General features: G+C 38.4%; 1 protein-coding gene across 1 annotated transcript in view; it reads left to right on the top strand.

The window, feature by feature from the left end:
* LOC138713965 (uncharacterized) overlaps positions 1-23,812 on the top strand; it is a 32,160-nt gene extending 8,348 nt beyond the window's left edge. Inside the window, exons 7-18 of the mRNA XM_069846546.1 lie at positions 893-1,095; positions 3,066-3,150; positions 5,725-5,904; positions 13,231-13,394; positions 15,669-15,805; positions 17,150-17,225; positions 17,301-17,445; positions 20,045-20,205; positions 21,833-21,920; positions 21,992-22,194; positions 22,305-22,389; positions 22,504-23,812. Coding sequence (XP_069702647.1) covers positions 893-1,095; positions 3,066-3,150; positions 5,725-5,904; positions 13,231-13,394; positions 15,669-15,805; positions 17,150-17,225; positions 17,301-17,445; positions 20,045-20,205; positions 21,833-21,920; positions 21,992-22,194; positions 22,305-22,389; positions 22,504-22,700 — 1,724 coding nt within the window. The 3' untranslated portion in view covers positions 22,701-23,812. The remainder of the gene's footprint in view (positions 1-892; positions 1,096-3,065; positions 3,151-5,724; positions 5,905-13,230; positions 13,395-15,668; positions 15,806-17,149; positions 17,226-17,300; positions 17,446-20,044; positions 20,206-21,832; positions 21,921-21,991; positions 22,195-22,304; positions 22,390-22,503) is intronic.
* Positions 23,813-25,841: the final 2,029 nt, after the last annotated feature.

The raw sequence follows: 25,841 nt of genomic DNA, 5'->3' as shown, positions 1-25,841 counted from the left end.
AGCTCATGTTATATGTGATAAAGAACTGTAATATCATATTGGTGGGAAGTTAATAGTTTTTTCAGAAAAAATGTTTCTCTCAAAATAATGTTTAACACCCTCTTATTCGGTAACTATTATGAGTAGGATCGTCATATCGATGTCCATATCGATAGAAGATCGAATCAAGAATAATTTATCCCTCTGGCGTATTTTAATAGCGTGGACGGTTTTCGTGTAAATTTAATTTTAATAACCTCTAAATTCAAGCCTCTACGTACTGCGAGTTGGTTGCAACACAGCGCAAGAAAACAGCTCATCTAGCGAGACACACCGAGTTACCGAGTTTGTTGACCTCTCACATCTGTATCATCGTTCGCGGCGATGTTGCCGGACTGCTGAGACTTCAAACTCGATTTTCTAATTAACCGTGCATTTAATCAAAAAATGCAATGTAAGTTTTCAATTCATTTTAGTGTACCGGTACTCTAACGTCGCTTTCAATCTGCAAGGTTATTTCACTTCCACTTCGTATATGTATTCCGAGCAAACTTCTGACGCGAATACGTCTATAAATTCGGTCCAGTACTAGGGTGCCATCCCAGAAAGTCGACCAACACATTTTTAGGCCAGTTTTCTCGCGCCTATAATTTCTAAACTATATATATTATTACACCAAAGTAAACGGCGATCGACAGACGAAGGATCAATGTATCCAACGTGATCTTGAGTTGGAGCGAGTGACGTCATCAATCGATACACGGGAGGAAGGAAGTTGAGACATGAATTGGCGGGTCGCGCGGGAGCCAAGGCAGTGTAACTCGAGAATGCGAAGCGATATGACGTTCGAAGTGATGTCATCCTATCAGCTGAATGTCTAGTGATACAGGGTGCTGTCACGTGACTGTCACAGAGGTGGGCGCCAGCAGCGATCCTTGCTCCTCGTCGTATGGGGGCAAGTCCGCATTTTCCGAGGTGGAGACGAGAAGCCTTGCAGACTACATCCGAGGACTGGCCGGGAACCTGACGGCGTACCTGGACTTCCACAGCTACAGCCAAGTGCTGATGCTGCCGTACGGACTCCGCGACGAGCACGTCGACAACTACGACGAGCTGGTATGTGGTCAACACCACACTGCTGCTGCTGCCGCCATTCTCACTTACTTACAGATGACTTTCAGAGAACCCGGAGATTCATTGCCGCCCTCACATAAGCCCGCCATCGGTCCCTATCTGAGTAAGATTAATCCAGTCTATACCATCATATCCCACCTCCCTCAAATCCATTTTAATATACTCCCATCTACGTCTCGGCCTCCCCAAAGCTCTTTTTTTCCTCAAGTATCCCAACTAACACTCTATATGCATTTCTGGATTCACATATATGTACTACATGCCCTGCACATCTGAAACGTCTGGATTTAATGTTCCTAATTATGTTAGCCGAGACGTAGATGGGAAGATAATATTAAAATGGATTTGAGGGAGGTGGGATATGATGGTAGAGGCTGGGTTAATCTTGCTCAGGATAGGGACCAATGGCGGGCTTATGTGAGGGCGGCAATGAACCTGCGGGTTCCTTAAAAGCAGTAAGTAAGTAAGTAAGTTAGGTGAAGAATATAATGCGTCCAGTTCTGCGTTGTGTAACTTTCTCCATTCTCCTGTAACTTCATCCCTCTTAGCCCCAATTTTTTCCCTAAGTACCTTATTCTCAAACACCATTAATCTCTGTTCCTCTATCAAAGTGGTAGTCCAAGTTTCACAACCACATAGAACAAGTCGACCTGGTTGGCGAGTTGGTATAGCTCTGGCATTCTATGCCCAAGGTTACGGGTTCGATCCCGGGCCAGGTCGATGGCATTTAAGTGTGCTTAAATGCGACAGGCTCATGTCAGTAGATTTACTGGCATGTAAAAGAACTCCTGCGGGACAAAATTCCGGCACATCCGGCGACGCTGATATAACCTCTGCAGTTGCGAGCGTCGTTAAATAAAACATAACATTTAACACAGAACAACCGGTAATATAACTGTTTTATAAATTCTAACTTTCAGATTTTTTGAGAGCAGACAATGACAAAAGCTTCTCAACAGAATAATAATAGGCATTTTCTATATTTATTCTGCGTTTAATTTCCTCCCGAGTGTAATTTATATTTGTTATTGCTACTCTCAGGTATTTGAATTTTTCCATCTTTTCAAAAGAATAAATTTACAGTTTTCATATTTCCAATTCGTACCATGTTCTGGTCACGAGACATAATCATATACTTTGTCTTTCGGGATTTACATCCAAACCTATCGGTTTACTTGTTTCAAGTAAAATTCCCGTGTTTTCCCTAATCGTTTGTGGATTTTCTCCTAACATATTCACGTCATCCGCATAGACAAGAAGCTGATATAACCCTTCAATTCTAAACTCTCTCTGTTATCCTGGACTTTCCTAATAGCCTACTCTAGAGCAACGTTAAAAAGTAAAGGTGACAGTGCATCTCCTTGCTTTAACCCACAGTGAATTGGAAAAGCAACAGATAGAAACTGGTCTATACGGACTCTGCTGTATGTTTCACTGCTACTACAGATCCATTAGTACTACTGTTGTTATTAATAATAGTATTGAGTGACTAGGGGTGGGTTAGGGAAAACATGCTGAGAGGTAGTGGCATACTTCCTGCCAGTGAAGCTATGATCCGCACATTGTTGTACTTACGCCACTTTTGACACAGACTTATATTTAAATTATTTTCAGATCTGTGTCAACAAAATTAATTACGTCGTTCAAGCTATTGTCCAAGCTCTTCAGGCTAAACCAAGTTCTAAGACAGACTTCATTAGGATTTTAAAATAATCTCAAGTAATTGATTACATTAATAATCGTTATTAAAGGTTGGGATTTCGGTGAACCTATCCCTTGCCACATGGTCCTTCCCTAATAACAGTAAATTCAGTTTTTTCTGTAAAGACTGTCTTCAAAAAACTATTCTTTCTGTAATGTATTCGAATATAATGTACATAGAATTAACCAATGTTAACCACGGTTGATCGGTCCGGGGATTCGAACTATGGTAATGTTTTATTTGTCTGCAGATGAGCCTGGGCAAGGAGGCCGTCGCTGCGTTGGCCAAGAACAACGGCACGCAGTACGAAGTAGGCACCATCTACGACATCATGTGTAAGTAAGATCGAAAAAATCGAAAAATCGAAAGAGAATTGGGAGGACGAATTTAAAAGGTACGCAAAACGCGTCCTTGCAAGTGGTTGGGGGCTGTACAAAACTAAATATGTGAGCTCCAAGCCTGTTGGCCACTAGTCTCACTCCGGGTTACGCTGCTCCACTGAAGGAGCTCTAGAAAATTTTGAAGGGGAAGCCGAAATTGGACGTAACCTCTTAGGTACCACATACGCGAGGGGGGCTGAGATTTGATCAAGTGATCACGGAACGGGGCGAGGAGGAGTTGGCTGGTGTTTGCCGTTAGGATGGCGAGACGCTGTCATCTGTTGTTCGATGACAAGGCATGTGAAGGCCGTCGGAAGAGGCGCCGTGAATTCTAAATCTGCAATTTGAGAGGTCCCTGTCCTTTCAAATTGCGACTAATTGAGTGACCTCGTACATTTAATAGACAATTTAGAGGTTCTGAACTAGGGCATACGTCGTTTACAAGAAAAGGGGAATATATATGGGGATGGGCATATAGGTCCGTGGCCCATTTCTTATAGGGCTCATCCCGACATTTGTCTTACGCCTTAGGAAAACCACGGAATACCTTAGGTAGGATGAGTTGTCTCATATAAGAGACTAGCCAATTTGGCTATTATATAGGAGGTGATTGTTGTCATGAGCCTTGTTGAATCGTCTCAATTTAGAGACCAGCCATTTGGCTTTATGGTGATTCAATTACGAAGAGAGGGGAGAGATGTAATTATTAATTAATTTAGAGTAATTAGGGAGATTCATGGGGATATGAGTGCAGGTCCGTGGCCCATTTCTTTTATGGCTCATCCCGACATTTGTCTTAGCGCCTTAGGAAAACCACGGAAAAACCTTAGGCAGGATGATTTGTCTTAATTTCAGAGATCAGTTCCTAAGTAAGTAAGATCAGTTCCTAAAAGCTATTATAGCCTCCTTTTCAATGTTGTCAACTTTTACAATATTTAACCAAGGCAGGTAAAATCACAATGCTATGTAGGCCTACCAAAATAACAATAAATGACTTATTCACTTATGATTGATTGACCTAATATTAAAATGTATTTTGCCTGGAAACATGAAATTCATTGCTTTTAGTAAACAGTTTACGATTTATGAGACATAACCTAAAATTTATTTAGTTTTATCACTTGAAATGATTAGTACGGAAACTGAATACCATTTTAAAATTTAAGTTGTGTATGCATTACTTATTCTTCTTCAAAAGTGCAACAGCCAAGCGCTAATTCCTATCTCATACAAGTCCGATTCTACATTATCCATCCATATCAATGGTGGTCTTCCTCTTTTCCTGATGTCATCTGGGTTATTAAAAGTCAATTTCCTCGCTGGATTACTCTCCTCTGTCCGCCACAGATGACCAAGCCATCTGATTCTTATTGATTTGATAGTCTTAATTATATCTGGTTCTCTGTACAATTGATATAATTCAAAATTGTACTTAATTCGTCATATACCATTATCATTCGTGGGCCACAAATTCTTCTCAGGACATTCCTTTAAAAAATCCTTAAATTCTCTTCATCCTTCTTGCTGAGTGTCCAGCACTCACCACCATAAATCAAAATTGGTCTAATTAATGTCTTATATAATTTGATATTTCTCTCAGTACAAAGCAGATGGGATTTCATCCGTCTTTTTAGTGCTGAGTAACCTCTATTATTCTGTGCGATAACTCTTTTTGTATTTTATTATCATTTGTGATTAGAGTTCCAAGATATTTAAATTGATTCACGTTTTCAAATTTATACCCATTTACCTCAAAATATGGTGTACTCCTATGTTTTATATTGACCTCCATATATTTTGTCTTATCTTGGTTAATTTGCAGCCCTATTTCTTTGGCCGCCAGATGTAATTTAGTATAGGCTTCTTTCAATGCTTTTATGTATAGGTCGTTTGCATATGTTAAAATTTGCGTAGTTCTGCATTACTTATTACTGTATTATGTATTAATACAAATATTATCAGATATTAAATAGTTCGAAATTCAAGTAACATTCGCTAGTAAATTTCGTTTAATGAACGTTGCAACAGAAAACTTGCTGTGATTTACCTGTGTGAGAGTCGACCCGGGTAGCGTAGCCGGTATAGCGCTGGCCTTCTGTGCTCGAGATTGCTGGGTCGATTCCGGCCCAGGTCGATGGTATTTAAGTGTGTTTAAATGACAGTCTCATGTCAGTAGATTTAAGAACGCCTGTGGGACAAAATTCCGGCACACCCGCGACGCTGATATAACTTTGGCAGTTGTGAGGGTCGTTAAATAAATCGTAATTTAGTTTACAGTAGTTTTATAAAGAGTTTAAAAGCACCAAAGGCTTGGGTTTCCATTATCAATGCTAGGATGGTCAATAATCTAATTTTGTATTTATAATTGTTTAGTATTTGTTTCTCTTCTTGTCCTTTTGATACAATTAATACTGATCTATCTGAAAATTGGCATTAACCATTGTGTTAAACCCCAGAGAGTTGAGAATACCCGGCGTTTGCCCTGCTGCTCGCACCCGGTGCTGACTGCTGACTGTTTATCCCCCGCAGATCCTTCAGCAGGCAGCAGCTTGGACTGGGTGCGGGGCACCTTCGACGTGCCGTACACGTACGCGTGGGAGCTGCGTGATACGGGCCGCTACGGCTTCCTGCTGCCCGCGGACCAAATCATCGATACGGCCGAGGAGACGCTCAACTCCGTGGTCGTCATCCTGCAGCACGCCAAGAAATAGAGCAGGGTTGCCATGGTCACCAAGTAAACAAATCTGCACACAAGGGTCCTATTCTATGAAAGTATCCTATAGGTCCTAATATTTTACATGTACTCATTAATAATTTTCTGCCCAAGACCAAGAATTTCACTGCAAACCCAGCATTCTCTAATCTTTCCTATTTTGTGCCTTGCTCTTAGTCTCCGCATATGATCCATGTATCTTAACGTCGTCTATCATCTGATATCTTCTTCTGCCCGAACTCTTCGTCATTCCTTCCAGTGCATCCTTCAGTAGGCAGTTTATTCTCAGCCAGTGACCCAACCAATTCCTTTTTCTCTACCTGATCAGTTTCAGCATCATTCTTTCTTCACCCACTCTTTCCAGCACAGCTTCATTTCTTATTCTGTCTGTACATTTCACATGCTCCAGTAGAAGAAAAGAATTGAGCCTAACACTTGGATTTTCTTGAAAAAAAATTTTCTTACGTTATATTATCAAAAAAAATACACTGTAAACTGTCAGAATAGAAAGGAGATATATTATGATAACAGAGTTCAGAATAGTAATATACGTTACAAGAGCGGTATGTTGACGTTTTCATGGTCGAGGAAAAGATTGAAAAAGCGAAACGTAGTTGAGCTTTTTTAATTTCCGAGAACATGAAAACAAACATACCGCTCGTGTATCGTACATTATTTTGTGCGAAGATCGTTTATTACATACCTGAAAGAGGAATTTCTAATTACTTGCAATGAAATCTCCATCTTGGTTTCTGTTCAATGACGGCAACTTTGGAAAATAAATATATCTACCTTCAACATTGTTCCTATAAAATGTTTTCTGTGTTTACTATACTGCAGCAGGCCGTGATATACGTCTATCTTTTTTTTTTCCCCAGTCTATGATGAGTGTGGAATCTTGTTGATTTTTTCACGGCTTCCTTAATGTTACTTGCATTACAAATGCAGTAACTTTTGTGGTGTTGTAGACTTTACTTAATTTTTGCAAATATTTAAAAACAATAATTAACATTGCAATTTAGGTGAAATTGCAGTGGTAAGTTTCCAATTTATAATTATTACTATATTGAACGTCTTTAAAAATAATATGTTAAAAGCCTAAAGCAGTAAAATGAATATGACGCTTAAGCGGTAAGAATAGGGAAATTGTTATGTGTGTTACGTTGGGAATACTGAATGTGGTATTTCACACTTACCGCGTATTGGTTTTGTGCGGAAAGCAAGCAAATACGCACGATCTCGCACAAAAGTATTATTGTAACAATCATATTTTTCTGCCACAGTTCCTTAAATACAATTCTGCAATGCTCGGGAAAAGTGACATAAGTCAGTTTCCACAAACCTTTTTTGAAATAATTTATTGACGACTTACACTGGTTTATGTCGATTTGATTTTTTTCTGTATGAATTATTGTAATGGGAGGAATACTTATGTATTTTTTTTCCAAGCGAGCAGATGTTCCGTAAGTTGTCAATAAATTATCAAGAAAGGTTTGTGGAAACTGACTTGTGTCACTTTTCCCGAGCATTGCAGAATTATAGAAATACGGAAGATGAACTTAATCTTATTATTGGGGTAAGGCATTAATGCAACTGTATATACATTATTATTATTATTATTATTATTATTATTATTATTATTATTATTATTATTACTGCAATTGGCCTTGTACTGTAATTGGCCTTGTGCTGTTGTTTCGCACATTAATAAATAAATAAATAAATAAATAAATAAATAAATAAATAAATAAATAAATAAATAAATAAATAAATAAATAAATAAATAAATAAATAAATAAATAAATAAATAAATAAATAAATAAATAATTATGTAATATGTACACTAATGTATAGTCTTATAGGGTACATAATTTTGTGGAACAGAAAGATAGAAATATGCAACTCTGTACTTTCAGTTGTAATTTGTAGTGTGTTATACCATACTTTTATGGAACAGGACCCAGCTATACCTTAACTGTAACAGTATACTTTGATGGTTCAAATTTAAGAACAATCCTTGTTCACTACATTTTTCGACAAATTAAATTTTCTTCATAAAACGATAATTATACTAACACGAATACGTACACAACCATTTGAAAATCGAGTTACTATGCTCGGAAAAAGGAAATGAGGTCTTGTGTAAAGCCCCAGTTACAATGGAGACGCAAGCATTAACTTATGAATGCAGACGTTACCACCAAATTAAAAAATCGTAACACCATTCACGATGGGAACGTAAACATAATTGCAAAGATACTTGGTAACCATGGAAACATAACAACTACGTCATTTAATCATATTCTGTCGTACACTTCAGCGCTATGTGATTGTGTGTTGTTTTTAAAATCACGTAAACATAATGTTTGAAGTTTGCAAACCTTCATGTTACCGCCTAACGGTAATGTTAATGTTAGTGTTTATGTAAATCATTGTGAACGGCCATTAAATATAATCTGACAGCAAACTTCTGTGTTTATGTAACGTTTATGTTTATTAATTTTCATCGTGAATGAGCCTTAATGTGTAAGATAGAAACGAACCAATCATAACAATTGTAAAATGTATATAACAAAGGAAAGAAGACAAGTGAATAAAACCATACATTTTAGAGAAAACAAAAACAATTTTATATCTTATCGTAAATGTTTTGTTACATTTCAAGTAGACCTATGTATGTATATCTTGATAATTACCTTGAAATAATTTTAACGTGTTTATAGATAAAATATAATTTGTTTGATAACACATGAAGTGTTAAATAGAGGTCGAGTGTGTACAGTAGTGGCAAAAAAAAAAAAAAAACCGGACCGACCCTTGTAGCTGATTTCAGAGCCTTGTTCACTCAGCACGATAGACTGGTAACTAAGACTTTCGTGCTTCGAATCCTGCCTGTGAAGGAAATTTTTTTTGTTCCTTATTCAAATTTATTCCCAATACTTTTCGAGTGCTGGTAAAATTCATATTCTGGGGATAATAAGTTAATTAAGTAGTAAAATATCGCTGCAATCAAAAAGTATTGGGAATAAATTTGAATAAGGAACAAAAAAAAGTTTCCTTCCCAGGCAGGATTCGAACCACGGAAGTCTTAGTTACCAGTCTATCGTGCTCTGGAGTGAACAAGGCTCTGAAATCAGCTACAATGGTCGGTCAGGTTTTTTTTTCCACTGTTGTACATGCAAGTTTTGTTTGCTACAAAATGGGTGGGACGGACCTTGGAATGAACGCATCTCACGTGTCCTGTCAGACGAGCTTCTGCTTATTTGGAAGATCATTCCAAGACCAGGATTGCACGACATCGTGAGATACTTTCTAATCCCCAAGCTCTGTTTCCTATCATTGCAGTCAACATGTTGGGAACTCTTGGGCCACCCAGTATTGCCTATGTTACAAAACATATCTACCATTACAACATCTGAAAGTTTTTTTTTTAATCAATGCCACCAGGTTGTCTTTTCAACATTTCTGGTCTTCTCTCCTGACAATGGCTTAGTTGTAACCCACTTCTGAGGTTGGGGAGCCTGGAAGGCGGAGTTACATTACCCCGATGATATGATAGGATGATTATGATTATGCGGTGCCAGGAGAGGTCTTAAATCTAAACTTAACCATGGACGAACAGAGGAATAAATCCCCTTTAAGGAAAAATTCCTGTGCTCTAACCGGGAATCAAACCCCGGACCTCATGAACTACAGCAGAAGCTCTTAACACTAGACCTTGAGGCTGGTCACATCTGAATGTAAAGTTAAAACATTTTCCTCTCCAATTATTATTATTAGGCCTATTATTATTATTATTATTATCATTATTATCCTTACTATTCTTATTTATTATTATTATTATTATTATTATTATTATTATTATTATTATCATCAATAATTGTCTTATTTATTATACTTTGTAGGCCTCATTTATTTTTGACATGCTGTTCACATTTTATTATGCTTTTTCTTTCTTTCTCTATGTTATATATTATGTCTGATTTCTTCTTACTTGTTGTTTACATTTTATTATTATTATCTTATTCAGTTTTGTGTGTAAAATTATAGTGTACTTTGTAAATTTGTAGTGTTTCTGTAACGCAGTTTTTACTCCTGGTTGAGTGTTAGAGAAGGCCGTATGGCCTTAACTCTGCCAGGTTAAATAAATCATTATTATTATTATTATTATTATTATTATTATTATTATTACTTATGGTCACTTAACCAGCTTTACAAAGCAGAGGCTATCATGTAAGATAAAACAAACTGTCTCGGTGAATGATACAAGTTTTCTTATACATATTGTGTGGCAATTAAAACAATCACTGATCTGCAGGACGGATGAAAAGTTTGGAACAAACTTATTATATATACTAGCCGTACCCGTGCGCTCCGCTGCACCCGTTAGAAATAAATATAAACTAATTACATAATTAAAATAGCACATTTGATCCAGGGAACATTCGTGTTTGATAGAAGGATAAATCGTTTATTATATTACTTAATTTAAATTGTATTAAAAAATTGAAATGCGATCATTTTGATCCAGAGACACTCATTTGGTAATAAAAATTATTTTAGGAAATACAGGAAACGAATGCCTATCAAGTTTTCTGTGCATAAGAAGCTATTTTAATCTTACCTGTCCTCGATTCACTCAGAAGTTACTGTAATAACATTATAGCACTATGTCCATCTAGAGAAACTACACTTTCCAATGATGAATTAATAATTAATTATACAAATCGGTTAATTTAGCTTTCGATATTACTTCATACAAACACAGAAACATTCTCTGTAGGCTATGATTCATAGCTTTCGATTGTTGTTGTCCAAGGCCACTTATAGACGAAGTCATTTGTTTTTTATTTCATTACACTGCCTTAGATGGCGTTGTTATTGTAATTTTGAAACTCATTTATCTCATTAAATATCGGTCCCATCAAAATTTTGCATGGAATAAAACTTATCGGAAATTATTTTTAAAGAAACTTTTGTTATGTAATATTTTTTCATGAAAATTAATAATAAGGGAGATATTTCGATTTATTTAATTCAAGCCCCCTTATAACCCCCCTTTTAAATAAAATATTTTGAATGCTATATAGCCTAAATTCTAAGTTACAACGAACTTAATTTATATTCCAATTTTCATATAAATCGGTTCAGCCATTATCGCGTGAAAAGGTAACAAACATCCAGACAGACAGACAGGCAGACAGACAAAAATTTAAAAAAAGCGATTTTCGGTTTCAGGGCGGTTAATTATATATGTTAGGACCAATTATTTTTGGAAAATCGAAAATTACCAGAAAAATTTCGGTTACAGATTTATTATTAGTATAGATGTTTGATATTGTATATTAGGTGGATATAGGCCTACATGTTCCCATTTATTATAAGACCAAGAAATCAATCAATTACATACATACATACATATATACATAATTAAATAACATTTGAAAACATATATTATTTTCGAGAACTCCTTTCGAATCTGGGGCCCGAGACCCACTGCTTGGGAGTCGCCGAGCTAAGATAAAGACTAGGATAGTTAGAAATCGATGTGAACGAGAAATAAGCTGTAAGATTTGTCTGTCACCCTGTTCTTCAAAAAGTGTTCAAGTGGTGCAATTTTACTTTACCTGGAAGATCTATTTCTGCCCAAGATATTTCTCGCCCTTGAAAATCTATCGAACCCCGGACCCAAAGTCAAGCTTAACGCCACAGCACTTCCCCGATCTCTTTCCACTTCTGTTTCGATTTGTACAGCGAAAAGTCAAGTAGGAAGAATGACGTAACAGATTTCCCGCAACCTGACTGGTTACATCACAAATTTTCCTTTCATAGATGCAGTAGCGAGTTTCCCCATTTCGAAATGGAAATTTTGCAATCAACAGCTTCAGTAAGAGCAAACTCTGACAATGGAAGTGATAAGCCTGAGATAACCTAGATAATGAAGCACTTGGGGCTCAAGGAAAGACCAAGGTGCCGCCTATAAGAAGGACAATACACAATTCACAGCTGTCTTCTTCAGGTAAGCATTGGTTACTGCAAGTTATTTGATATAGTTACTCTGTAAGCTTTCTCAAAAGTAAGAGCTAGCTTTAATTTCTCGTAATTTATTAATTTTCTGCACTATTGGCACTGAATTATTATTATACAAAAAATTGACTTTTTTGTATCACCATGGCAACGAGTTTGTTTCTTATTCTTCCGATGGTCATGTTATTAGTAGGCACTTTCCTGTAACTTGGCCTGCAAGATCGCCAGATATTAACCCAGCAGATCATTGGTTGTTAGACTATCTGAAGCAAACCTACGACAATTGATGAGTTGAATGACTCTATCGCACACACTGTGGCAGATATTCCAGAACAAGAACTCGAGCTGTTGAAGAGAGGTTGTTATTTGTAAAAGAATAAAATGGTGGACACATATAACATCTACGATGAAGTGATGGTGCAAAAAATCCCACTTTTTGTGTAATAAGCCACTGTCAGAAATTTTAAGATTGAGTAGAAAATAGTAGCAATTCAAGTTACCAATTACTTCTGAAAAAAAACCCTACGAATAAAATAATAATTGACTGATAACAGATCATAAATAAACAACAATTAACAAAAAGAAAAATAGGAACCAGTAAACAATAAAGTGTTAACGAAACATAAAATAACAATTAATATCAAAAGAAACAAAAGAGAAATTAAGAAAACAAAAAAGATAATAATTGCAAATAACAAGATAACAATTAGCTTGTACTGAAATAGGAAAGTCCACACCTGTGGAGTAACGGTCAGCGCGTCTGGCCGCGAAACCAGGTGGCCCGGGTTCGAATCCCGGTCGGGGCAAGTTACCTGGTTGAGGTTTTTTCCGGAGTTTTCCCTCAACCCAATACGAGCAAATGCTGGGTAACTTTCGGTGTTGGACCCCGGACTCATTTCACCGGCATTAGGCCTATCACCTTCATTTCATTCAGACGCTAAATAACCTAGGTGTTGATACAGTGTCGTAAAATAACGCATTAAAAACAGTTAGCTTGTACTGAAATAGAAAAAAAATTAACCAGTACCTACGACAATATTGAGAGAGAATAAAAAGTTGTAACTGTTTTTATTATGTTAGGAGTCCCCATAGCTTTCTACATCTGATGCCACCATTATTAGGTCTTCCACTTTCTATTAGTTTCGTTGTTCAGAATTTCATGTGAAATTATACAATCATCCAGCAAAGCACATTTTTCCTCCGCCAAATTTTTCATTACTCACGTGAGAAAATTAATATTTGCTTAAGAATCAAATAAAACCAAAATATAAAATGACGTCATCTGTGCTTGACAGTTGCCATGGAGATGCTGAGACTGTGCTGCGTGCTGGGTCTTCTGCTGGCGTCGGCAGTGCTGGCCGACAAAGCCACTTTCCACAACTACCAGGTGCACCGCGTTGTGCCTAACACCCTGGAGCAGCTGAGGGCTCTCCGGAACCTGGAAAATCAACCTTTCGGGGTAAGTGTGGCCAGCAGAATTTGAAAGTCGTGTCCCGGTTGACAGTGCTACACGTGTTTGACCGCATATAACATTTCGTTGAAAAATATTTCTTTTCCGGACGTAGCTTTGTATACACCCGGTACATAAATATTTTTTTATGCAAGCTTACCCCGTGTACTAAGATTATTGTTACTATTTCGTGAAGCTGTTTTTGAGTGCGAATAGAATTACTGAGTTATGGTTATGGTTCGTTTCAGTTAATTATGATGTTGAAATTAATAAATAGATAAGGAACAACTGGATAATACCCACGGCAGAGCAATGTCGATAGTCGATGTTACTCGCTGGCCACTAGTCACCAGGCCGTACCGAGCCGTGCCAAACAAAACACAATCGAAATGGTGGTAGTAAAATTCGCGACTATATTCTTAAATAATTCACTGCATTAGTCAAGTGCAAGACTTCTGGCTTCTGTTGTATTCAAACAATTATAAAATACGATAATTTGGTCCAGGGAGCATCCTTTTTTGATGCAAAGATAATTTGTTTGGCTTGTTTCTTAAATAAAATTACGAAATGGCGTTCCTGTGCTTAACATTTAATAAAAAAAAAAAGAAATATAGCAAAACTGTTTTGTCTCGAGACTCTCATCTAAGTCACGTAATCTACTTCAATATATTTGCGCAAATATATCTTGTAGCTAACAGTGGTGCTATCTCTCAGTAATGTTCAGAACGAAGGAGGTAGAGAGAGAAAAGAAACAAATTTCTCCCTACAACGACGCCACACACCAACGTCGTGTTCTTATGTTGGCGAGATTATGTATTTACTTAAATTTGGTGCTAAACGTAACGGCACTGTTCAAAGATACCGTGGGAATTCTCCAGTTTAGCGATAGATAATACTTATTTCTTTCAAAAAGGGAATTAGAGAAGGACTGCGTATTTAGGTGAGGGGTTTGGACTTTTTTTTCCATTGCTGGTTGTCACAATAAAAAATTAAGACAACGTTTCGAAGGGTGGTTCTCCCTTCGTCCTCACCTAAACATTAACAATCCACCATTGCTTTCCAACCCCTCATTTAGATCAACAAGGACTGCGTAGTTAACATTTAGGGGAAAATTATTTTTTTTTTTAGAAAAATATAATTTAGGACTAATATGGTGTTAGAATTTTTTGTTGCAATCTATCCAAGGAATAAGCTGTTAAAATCTGGACAGTTATATTATTACCACTCTGTACATGTTACCTTGGTGCCACGAGATAATAGGATAGGGTGGCCAATTCCTTTTCCCCCTCCATTGCATACATCGCCGACTAGCTACATATTACACTAGTCAGACTTCAGATGCATACAAACAATTGTTCTTCCTCTGACACATATCGTCAAGTGAGATGTACTGCCTGATAATACTCGTAGATGTACATATCAGCCAGAACCTCAATCAGAGGCCATTTGCATCAATATACGCATATTTAGCTTGAGTGTATATTTCCTGACCTAGTTTTCTTGAAGAATCAATATGGAAATAATCCACAATTGAGTCAGCTTTGTAAAACTAACAGCTGCAAAGCAACATTACAGTTTCATTTCCAACTTTATTGTAAGTCTGAAATGCTGTTTTAAGTTTTCACAGCAAAGAAATTATATAATATAACATAATTTAGTATTAATGTATTTTCATGTTATACTATTAAAAATTAAGACTAACATTTCTTAATAGCATTTAATTCACGAAATCACATAAATATGAAGCGATTAAAACATGGATTAATAAATTCTTCTCGGGTTCTCAGCCAGATGAATTGGATAGTTGCATCCAAGCTTTCGATGAATAGCTCTGCCATCTTCTTCAGATATCCAACTCACCTGGCTGAGAATCCGAGAAGAATGATTACATATCCAACGCCGGAAAGCCTCAAGTCGATTAAAACATGTTTACATCCCGAAATTATGCAAAAAATTTTAAGGGATCCCCCAAATTAAATATGAACTCTAAGAAGTCAGTCACACTGGAAAGTTTTCGGATCTCTGTTTTAGATTTAACTGCTGTGCATAGACGAACAGCCAGACGAATGTCGAAAACCACTTTTATTCTTCAGGGATACTAAAAATGTTTATTCTCGCGAAAGCAAAGAAATCTAATTTCTGAACAATTACAGAACTTAATAAAACTGTAGCATTGCAATATTTTAACACATTTTTCTGCATTTCCAGTATTTGTCCCCACATACGCAGGCTGATTGTAGCAATTGTAAGATATCGTCACGTATTGAATGTTCTGTTTACCAGCTGGACTTCTGGGTTGGGCCTAGCAGCCTGCAGAAGGCCGTGGACGTGATGGTGCCACCCCACCTGCTGCCCCAGTTCAAAGAGATGATGAAAAGTCTCCACCTGCACACAGTAGTCTACATCGACGACGTTCAGCGGTGAGTCAGTGCACAGACAAATATCTTAGAAAGATCTCCAACTCTATTTTCAAGAGACTATTGAAATTTATAAGCGAATGTTGTAGCCAATGGTGACAAAAATCGGAACTAGATCCAATGTTACACAGCCCGATCGGTATGAGGTGTCCATTATACCAACAGCAGGCCTATCATTATTCATCTTGATTACACAACTTTTAACACTGTATCACTTCGGAATATGTATGGTAAGACTTTCCTGTGTTAAATTTCAACGTACATCGTTTACATGTTTCGACCTATTTATGGGTCATCTTCAGAACTGGTCGTTGTTGGTCTTGGCGCCACTTGTTCTGTTTCCTGTGAGGGTGTGTCCCTGTGGTATAGTGTAGAGTCAAAGAGTGTGTGTGTTTTGAAGTTGAATTGTGTGTTGAGAATTTCGTTGGGGTGTGTTTTCGTGTGTCTGTATATTTCATATTGTTCTAGTGTGTTTAGTTTCTGGGTTTTTGGTTGGATGTGCAATATTTCCATGTCTGTGTTGATGTCTCTGTGGGTTTGGTTAGCATTTGTGATGTGTTCTGCACATGTGGAGGTGTTTTGTAATGACAGACAGGCAGATCGTTTCAAACACGTTACAAAGAACACAAGACAGCCATAATAAAACACCTCCACATATGCAGAACACATCACAAATGCTAACCAAACCCACAGAGACATCAACACAGACATGGAAATACTGCACATTCAACCAAAAAGACAGAAACTAAACACACTAGAACAATATGAAATATACAGACACACGAAAACACACCCCAACGAAATTCTCAACACACAACTCAACTTCAAAACACACACACTCTTTGACTGTACACTATACCACAGGAACACACCCTCACAGGAAACAGAACAAGTGACGCCAAGACCAATAACGACCAGTTCTGAAGATGACCCATAAACAGGTCGAAACATCTAAACGAGGTACGTTGAAATTTAACACAGGAAAGTCTTACCATACATATTCCGAAGTATCATTATTAGTAACATTTTTCATAATACCCCAAACAGAGCGTTTAACAGTTTATCAGTTTCATACCACATATGGTTTTTTGTTTAACATATACATATGAATATAATGGTGGAACATTCAACTGAAAACCACTCACAACACATTTTCTCTGCAACCCGGCCTTGTTTACTGGATTCAAACGTAACATGGTTGTCAACGTCTAATTACTAGGTGAACAAAAGTGACTAATATGACTGCATGTATCCGACTGAAATACTAAATCGTACACTCACAAACTAATGGACACTCGTGCACTCAGTGAGGGTCTGAACATCTCAACAATGGTCTCCCTGTTGTAGCCTGGTGGATATGGAGCGTCTCTCGGGGAAGGTACGGGCCGATTTCGGGTGGACGGACTACCACACGCTGGACGAGGTGAGTAGACCTACCCATCACGCACACATGTACACATACTTACGCACCCACACTCATCTCTGGACTGTGTTGCAGATTAACGCGTGGCTGGACAGTCTCGTGGCCTCGTACCCAGGACAAGTCACGGCGGTGGTTGGAGGGCAGTCTTACGAAGACAGGCACCTCCAGGGTGTGAAAGTGTCCTTCGCAGAAGGCAACCCTGCTGTTGTCTTGGAAGCAGGTGTGTTAACATCCGCCATCACTTATCTTTCACAATACAACACAAATCCTAAGTGTTTGGGAAGGCCAGCATGAGGGGTCACTGTTATAGAACTCACGCGAAGTTATAGGAATCCACTCAAATCCCGACCAGCTCACGGAAGTGTGTGTCCACTGAGAATATGACGTCATAAAATGGAGTTAGGGGTCATACTTACTTACTTACTTACTGGCTTTTAAGGAACCCAGAGGTTCATTGCCGCCCTCACATAAGCCCGCCATTGGTCCCTATCCTGAGCAAGATTAATCCATTCTCTATCATCATATGCCACCCCCTCAAATCCATTTTAATATTATCTTCCCATCTACGTCTCGGCCTCCCTAAAGGTCTTTTTCCCTCTGGCCTCCCAACTAACATTCTATATGCATTTCTGGATTCGCCCATACGTGCTACATGCCCTGCCCATCTCAAACGTCTGGATTTAAGTTAGGAGTCATGCTGACCCAAAATATGGTCGTCCCACCGCTAGTGTCAGGGCAAATAAAATAAAAAAGCCTTACGTTCAACTCCGATAAGGTCATGAAAAATCTTCCATTAATGCATGGTAGGCAGATGGATTCACAGGTGGAAATATAAGGTTCGTTGCAACAAGCAATTCAGAAGGCGTTTGGAACTAATGCCGAACTTCTTTTGACACATGCGCCAGTTATGTACGGTGTCAGAGCTAGTTCGGGATTTTACATTGGTGGAACGTTTTTTGAATTCTTCCTTCACAGCCTTCGAAGTTTCTTCTCATATTAAAATTATATTCATTTTCCGAACTTAATTCTTCGTAAAATATATCGCTATCACATTTCAAATTACTCATGATAGACATTTTTTTTATTCATGTTGAATTTCTTGTACACGACTTTTAACACTTGAATATAAATAATTGATTAAATGGCGATCTTACTCATGTTATACAACCCAAACATAACAGACAACATCATAAGGAAGATAAAACAAAAACTCAAAAAACACAAAAACACACAAAACACAACACAAACACAAGAAATATATCACACTAACATACGAAAACAAAAACACACACAAGATCACATCCTCATTCAGAAAACAGTAATACAACATAGCATACAGAACAGAAAACACACTACAAAGACATCTCAACACACAAACAACACAAACAAATAAATACAGTTTCTACATTGGACAGACAGGCAGATCATTCCAAACTCGATACAAAGAACACATTAAAGCAATAACCAGAGGACACAATACATCTACATATGCCGAACACACAACTAATGCCAACCACACATACAATAACATAAATACAGACATGGAAATCCTACACATACAACCCAAAAACCAAAAACTCAACACACTAGAACAATATGAAATATACAGACACAATAAAATACACCCTAATCAAATTCTCAACACACAGATCAATTTCAGAACACATACACTATTTGACACAACTCTTCATCACACGAACGCACCCACATAACAGGCAGCTAAGTTGAGATGACGCCGAGACACAGAAGGCTCTGAGGATGGTGTGAAGTAACACCGAAACAGCTGTAAGCCGCACATGCTTACATAATTAACACGAGTAAGATCGCCATTTAATCAATTACTTACTTTTTTTTTATTTTAACATGCCTAGTTTTGAAGCATTTTAACCATAACTTTAGATTAAATTATCTGCGCATGTGTCAGCAGTTCATAATTCCCAGTTCTGCTCTTAATCGAGAACCAACTTCACTCGTTCGAACGAGTTGTAATGAATGTTAGAACAGGCAACTCGAAGTTCAGTATCGGTTTGGAATCAGTTCTACTGGGTGTTCAGTTCAAAGTGTGTCATGGATCGCTGTATGTCGTCATGTGGCTAGCCGATGAGCCTAGAGAATCCAATCTTCCTACACTTCCGCAGAGGCGTATCATCTATGAGCGAGAGAAGTTGCCTAGCAAGTACGGCGTTCATTCTGAAGAGTACGTATCGATACGTACGGTAACGCCAATAGTGGCAGGAATGTGAACTGTTTGGAAACACGTACTATCGGGATATGGGTAGAGGGTTAAGACGATTACTTACGTATTTGTTGACATTAATTTCGACGGTCAACATGGACACGGAGCATTTGATTTGTGTTGTGGAATGTTGCCGTACGCAACAGATGATAACAAATACCCTCCGTATGACTTGCCCGCGCAAAACACAGTTCGGAAGAGGTTATGGTAGCACACAGACCGTACAGACCGCCATCTGTTGCTACGACGTTCAAGTTATACCGTACACGTTCTCAAGTTCAGATTGAACGCCTCGAATAATAGGCAACTTCTCTGACGTATAAGATGAAACTCGCTTCAAATCGGTGACTCAACAACAGTGACGTCATGACACACATTGAAATGAACACCCAGTAGTCTTGTTGGAACGCACATTGAGCTGCTGCGCATGAGCAGGCAGTTCAGAATCGATTCTGAACCGTGCTGGGACAAACTTATTGCATAGATAGATGAATAATGGGAATGTTGATAGACAAGTTAACAATCAGGTAGATAAGATGGAGATTAGACAGACAGATAGTTGTTCAGCTTGTCTTCTGCGCAGGCATCCACGCTCGCGAGTGGATTGGTCCAGCCACGGCGACGTACATCCTGAACAAGCTGCTGACCAGCGAGGACCCCGTCCTCAAGGATCTGCTGCAGTCCTTCGACTTCTACGTCTTCCCCAGCGTGAATCCTGACGGCTATGTGTATTCTCACACCACGGTGAGCATGACAAAGGGGGAAGACTGGGCAACTTGAAAGTTGCCGATCTTGTACACTATTTCGTACAATCCCAAGGGATGTGACCGAATACAGTATCGACATCAGGCCCTTAAGGTTGAGTTGGAGGGAAGGGGGCGCAGTTCAGTTTATGGCACGGTGAGGATACTTCCCGGGGATAAGGGCCAACTGGAACTTTACGTTCATTACGAAATGATTCGATAGGAATAAAGGTCATTACCACGACGGGCACAGAAATGAGTGGTGGGATTAAAAGGGTACAATTCGTAACATAATGCAGCGGAGTCTGCAGATAAAGGTGCAAATCTTTCCGTTCGCATTTTAACTCTTGTTTCAATTCTCCAAGTCCATCGATACACGTTTGTGCCTCAGTTAGTTTCTGATCAGACCGAAATTTACGATAAAACTAACAGTATAAAAAACCACACACTGAAAAAATTCGAACACTCGCAAAAATATTCATTCATATTATAAAAGGGATTATTTTGTAGCCATCTCTTAATCTGAAATTTAAATTATGTTTCATTAAGTGCCTTTATATTTGTAGGTATCTTATTATATACTTTTATTGCAGTAATTACATAGCTTGATTGTGTTTTTTGCAACCTGACATGTGGTACATTTAATTGATCATTATTTCTTGTTTCATAGCGATGCAGATCTACTATGTTTGTATAATTAGTAATATTCTTGTTTACATACATTAAAAGTTCAAAAATATATAGATTGTAGACTATCATAATCTTTTCATTTTTGAAAAGAGATCTACATTATACATAGTCCACTTCTTATGAGAAATTCTGATTAACAGAATGGAAAAAAAAAAAATAGAATTAGGTTTTATTGGAGATACAGCCGTACGTTTTATGAGTGAAATCGTTGCTGATAGAATTGCTATTAAAGTAAACGTCAGCAGTAAAAATCATCATCTCGTCTTTCCAGATACCCTGAACACTCGGCATATCTTTGCTGTGCTGGTACTCCTGGGAGTAGCCATTTGCATTGAGCATAATCATATCGGTCGCTATAGTAACCATAGTGTTCTATCGTTTGCTACCAATAGCTTATACGCCTGCTCCTATTTGCTCGACATATGCCTCGACATTCTGAATTTTCTCTCCTCACTCAATTTCACTCACGAATTTTTTCAATTTAACTCGTCGACTGCTAATTTTTGCTCAATTGAGATTGTAGCCTCGTTCATTACGAATCGTTTGACACCTTTGTGAACGTTCTATCGCTTCGAATTCTCGCGTTACACTGCCCCGACTGTCACTCGACTCAATTCGTGCAAGTTCCCCCTCACGCGGATCGATAGATGACGTCACCCGCTTCAACTCAAGATTATGTTGGATACATTGATGCTTTGTCTGTCGATCACCGTTTACTCCATCGGAATAGGTCGTGTAGTTATTTTTCCTTGAACTACCACCGAGTGAAAACGAATTTGTAGTTAGTAAATTAATTAATTAATTCTGTGCCGATGTTCTCTAGAAAGTCTCGGTATCAGTGTTCAACGAATGTACCCCATACAAAGTGCTTTCTGCACTTAACCCTGGTCCGGGTCTGGCTGTAGCACTCTTCTTAACTGTGAACCTCCCTGTTGCAGGACCGTATGTGGAGGAAGACCCGCAGCCCCTCGTCGAACGGATGCTACGGCGCCGATTCCAACAGGAACTGGGACTTCCACTGGATGGGTAAGCCTCTGAACACGCTGTCCCTTCTCCGATCCCTGCCTGCAGGCTCTCATGCATTGCTTTGTCCGCAGAGATCGGCGCAAGCAGCTCCCCTTGCAGTGAAACGTACGCGGGATCCGCCCCCTTCTCCGAGGTGGAGGCCAGGACTCTGTCGCAGTTCATATCCAGCATCTCGGACCAGCTGGAGGTATACCTGGCCTTCCACAGCTACAGCCAGCTGCTGCTGTTCCCGTACGGCCACAGCCAGGAACACGTGTCCAACTACGACGAGCTGGTGAGCGCTCAAAACGCGACATTGCAGGATTAGTGGAGACATTTCAGTCCTTCCACCTTTAGTGAAGACCGCAGGAGTTCTAGTTGACATATCATGTGACTTTGTTTCAGTTGAGCATCGGCGAAGAAGCCGCTGCAGCTCTGGCCCAAAACAACGGCACGAGATACACAGTGGGCGATATTTACGAAACTATTTGTGAGTATTGATATGGGATGGAAACGAGTGCGATTGAAGAAGCACATCTAAAGTATATTTACACATTTTATTTTAGATTTCCGAGTGAGTTTTCATAGCAACATTTTGTTGCAGACCCGACGAGCGGCGTAAGCATGGACTGGGTGAAGGGCGTTCTGAACACACGCTACACGTACACGTGGGAGCTGCGTGACACGGGCCGCTACGGCTTCCTGCTGCCCGCGGATCAGATCATCGATACGGCCGAGGAGACGCTCAACTCCGTGGTCGTCATCCTGCAGAACGCCAAGAGCGGCCTGCGCCACCACTAGCGGCACATCTGAGAATCTGTTAGCCAAAAAGCTTGCACGAAGAGAGGTTTCTCACTGGAGCAACTTTCAACGCAACTATGCTGTCGCTATTAATACAGCAATGCATACGTTTCCACTCTTTCAATCTCAACTCAACTGCGATTTCAGTGTATCAGCTGAGTTCATAGCAATTTGGTGTGTTGTGTATTTTGGTGATTCCAGTTTGTAGGTACGTATAAAACGGCGTGCTCACAAATTAAAGATGGCATCGAATATGCAATCGGTAAACTCAAAGCTGCTCTGGTGCGAACAGATATGAATTTTCAACGCAATTAAGCTGCAACTACAACTCAATTTAGATTCAGTTGCGGTTCAGAGTTACTCCAGTTGGAAACCTCCCAAATATTCTTCATCCGCAAATTCTCAGGTAATTCAAATCAAATTTGTTCAGACATCATTTTCTGAGGATGTTCCCATTTACCGTAACGTAATTTAATCAATGTCATCATCAGATACTGCTACAACAGCAATATTTTCTACGGAATATAGTGGAAATAAAATACTGAATGGATTTCCAGTCACAAACGGGTTGTAGTGAAGTTACTCTATGCAGAGTGATTCAAAACGTGCTCAAACTGAAGCAGCTGACAGAGGGATTCAAATATAATTTTGTAAGAAGAAGTAATGGACTAGGAAGTAATCCTGAGTCAGTTTAAACCTGTAAATGTGAATTTATACAACATATCAATGAAGTAATAGTAATAATTTATCCAAAAGTTCAAGTACCATAGTCAAAGTTTACATAAAATTAAAAATTAAAGCTGTATTACATGAAACGTTCTTCGAACCGGCGACGACCAAATTCCGTGCAGAAGAAAACTCTCTCAGATACCCCAGGCATCTCCAGAACCACACCTGATACTGCAAATTGCGTGGCTGAAAGTGTTTCTGGGCCTTCCACCGGTGGAGAGTTGATGCAACAACTATTTATGCCACTTGGGACCATGACAAAACCTTCAAGTCTGTGAGCAACATGAGGCTGATATAGCTACCACCCTCTCTTGAATTGACACTCAATTGTAATATGTCCTGCTCTGTATTTAAGATTTACAAATAAACATATTCAGTACCGTGTGTGCCTGTTATTCTATGTAGCCTTACTAATTATTGCAGTATCTCGCCACATTGAATTGAACTGTCCTGTAGGGACTGTCAGAGAAAAGTCAGGAATCGTCATTTCTTTTTATGTTCATATTTTCAGCAGAGGTTTTCTACAAGCATACATCTTCGCAACAAAACCAAGGCATCAAGGTATATCTAAACATGAGAATAAAGGCCAGTGTTCATTTTATACACATTACCGTAAACGGGGTTACTTTGAACACACAGGAAACTTTGAACATTTTTTCAGAAAATCATATTTAGGTTTCTAGATGCTACACTTGTTAGATGGAGGCAAATTTGGTATGAGAATGATTTTTATGATAATTTACCTCCATCTATGACAAGTGCAGCATGTAGAAACCTAAATATGATTTTCTGAAAAATGTTCACAGTTTCCCCTATGTTCAAAGTAACCCCAGTTTACGGTATTATCTTTCTTTGAATTCTTCTCAGAAGGTATGGTTATGGAGTGTGCTGATACAGCTCACACAATAGTACAGTCGCAATCTGGAACAGAAAAGTGCTCACACCCACTCCTTAACTGATTTCAATTAGCAAAGAAAAATTTCTCAGCAGTGAAGTATCAGCCTTCACTCCCACTCGCTGATGGCGCTAGCACAGAAAATAATTCTCAGCAGGAAAGTGTCAACCATTAACGCGCATTTAATGATTGATTTGTGTTAACACTTGCACTTACCTTGCATTGCTTTGCCGAAATTCAGTTCAGATAAATGTGCAGGTACAAAAAAATCCATTTATACTGGAATCTGTTGCCCAAAAAATTCCTACAAGTCCACCAAAATTGGATGAAGTACCATCGTGCACAAATAGCAAACAAAACGTTACACCAGGCGGTACTTCATCCAACAACTCTTTCGCATCTTCTTATCTTCAAAACGCAATACAACTTTCATGTAAATCTCCCCATCAGAACGAGAGATCGTGTTACATTATCGGCAATTAATACTGTATTAACTAAAAAAATCTTTCTTTCTTCACATCGCTCAGGGATGTTGTGTTAATTCAGCAAAAAATAATCCCAATAAATCTGTAACACTGCACAAGATAATAAATCTTGATCACAAGCAAACATCTGCAGAGATCAAGCAGAAAAAGATTCTCATGAAGTAAATAAGGCATTGCAGGGCTGTTTTGAGTTCTGCGGGTAATATCTGCAATATCTACTTAGAAGGTAAAAGCAATATAGCTACAACACGAAAACATCTGCTACTTGCCAAGTAAAAATAAAGCTGTTTCTGACGTGAGTTTGCAGGGAACTTTTAGAATAACTTCTATATCTAAAACCCATACCTGATATATATTCCAGCACGTTACAAAACACCCGGTATATCGTTATGGTTAGGGCTGGGATTTTGATGAAATTGCGTCTTTTTTCTAGTAAGCCAGAAACATAGCTGCATTAGTATTTATATGTTATGTGATAAACTGAGTGTTTTAAGACATATTTGTAAGGGCATTTTTTTTGCATTTTTTGCCTGTTTCAACTCATAAGAGCATCTTTGGATTTATTGGGTAATTTTTTTTAGGCATTTTCGTTTAATTTTGGCCATAAATCCCCATTATTAATGTAAATTAATGTTTATTTCCTTTGATATTTTCTTTACATATTTTGTCCAACAATACCCATTATTTTGTATAATATTTTAATCGTTTTTCTACACAAATATTGCCATTTTAACGTAGTACATCCCATGTAATGGATCAGTCCAACCACCCCTTCAACATAGACTCCTCTATACCTGCTAATTCCGGATAAGAGTGGCCTTGTGGTAGACTACATGGAAACTGAAAGTAAAGTAAATTCATGGCGCTACAGCCCATGAAGGGCCAAGACTGACCAGCCGACTGCTGACCTGACATGCACATCAGGTAAAATAATTAATTAAAGTGTACTACTTAGGAAAAATTATGTAAAATTTAATTTAATTACTCGTACTAGTCTAAATATTAAGTAGTACAAAACCTCTTTTCTTACTA

Source organism: Periplaneta americana, chromosome 14 (assembly GCF_040183065.1).
Source record: "Periplaneta americana isolate PAMFEO1 chromosome 14, P.americana_PAMFEO1_priV1, whole genome shotgun sequence".
Lineage (NCBI taxonomy): Eukaryota > Metazoa > Arthropoda > Insecta > Blattodea > Blattidae > Periplaneta > Periplaneta americana.
This window is presented reverse-complemented; position numbering and strand designations above follow the sequence as displayed.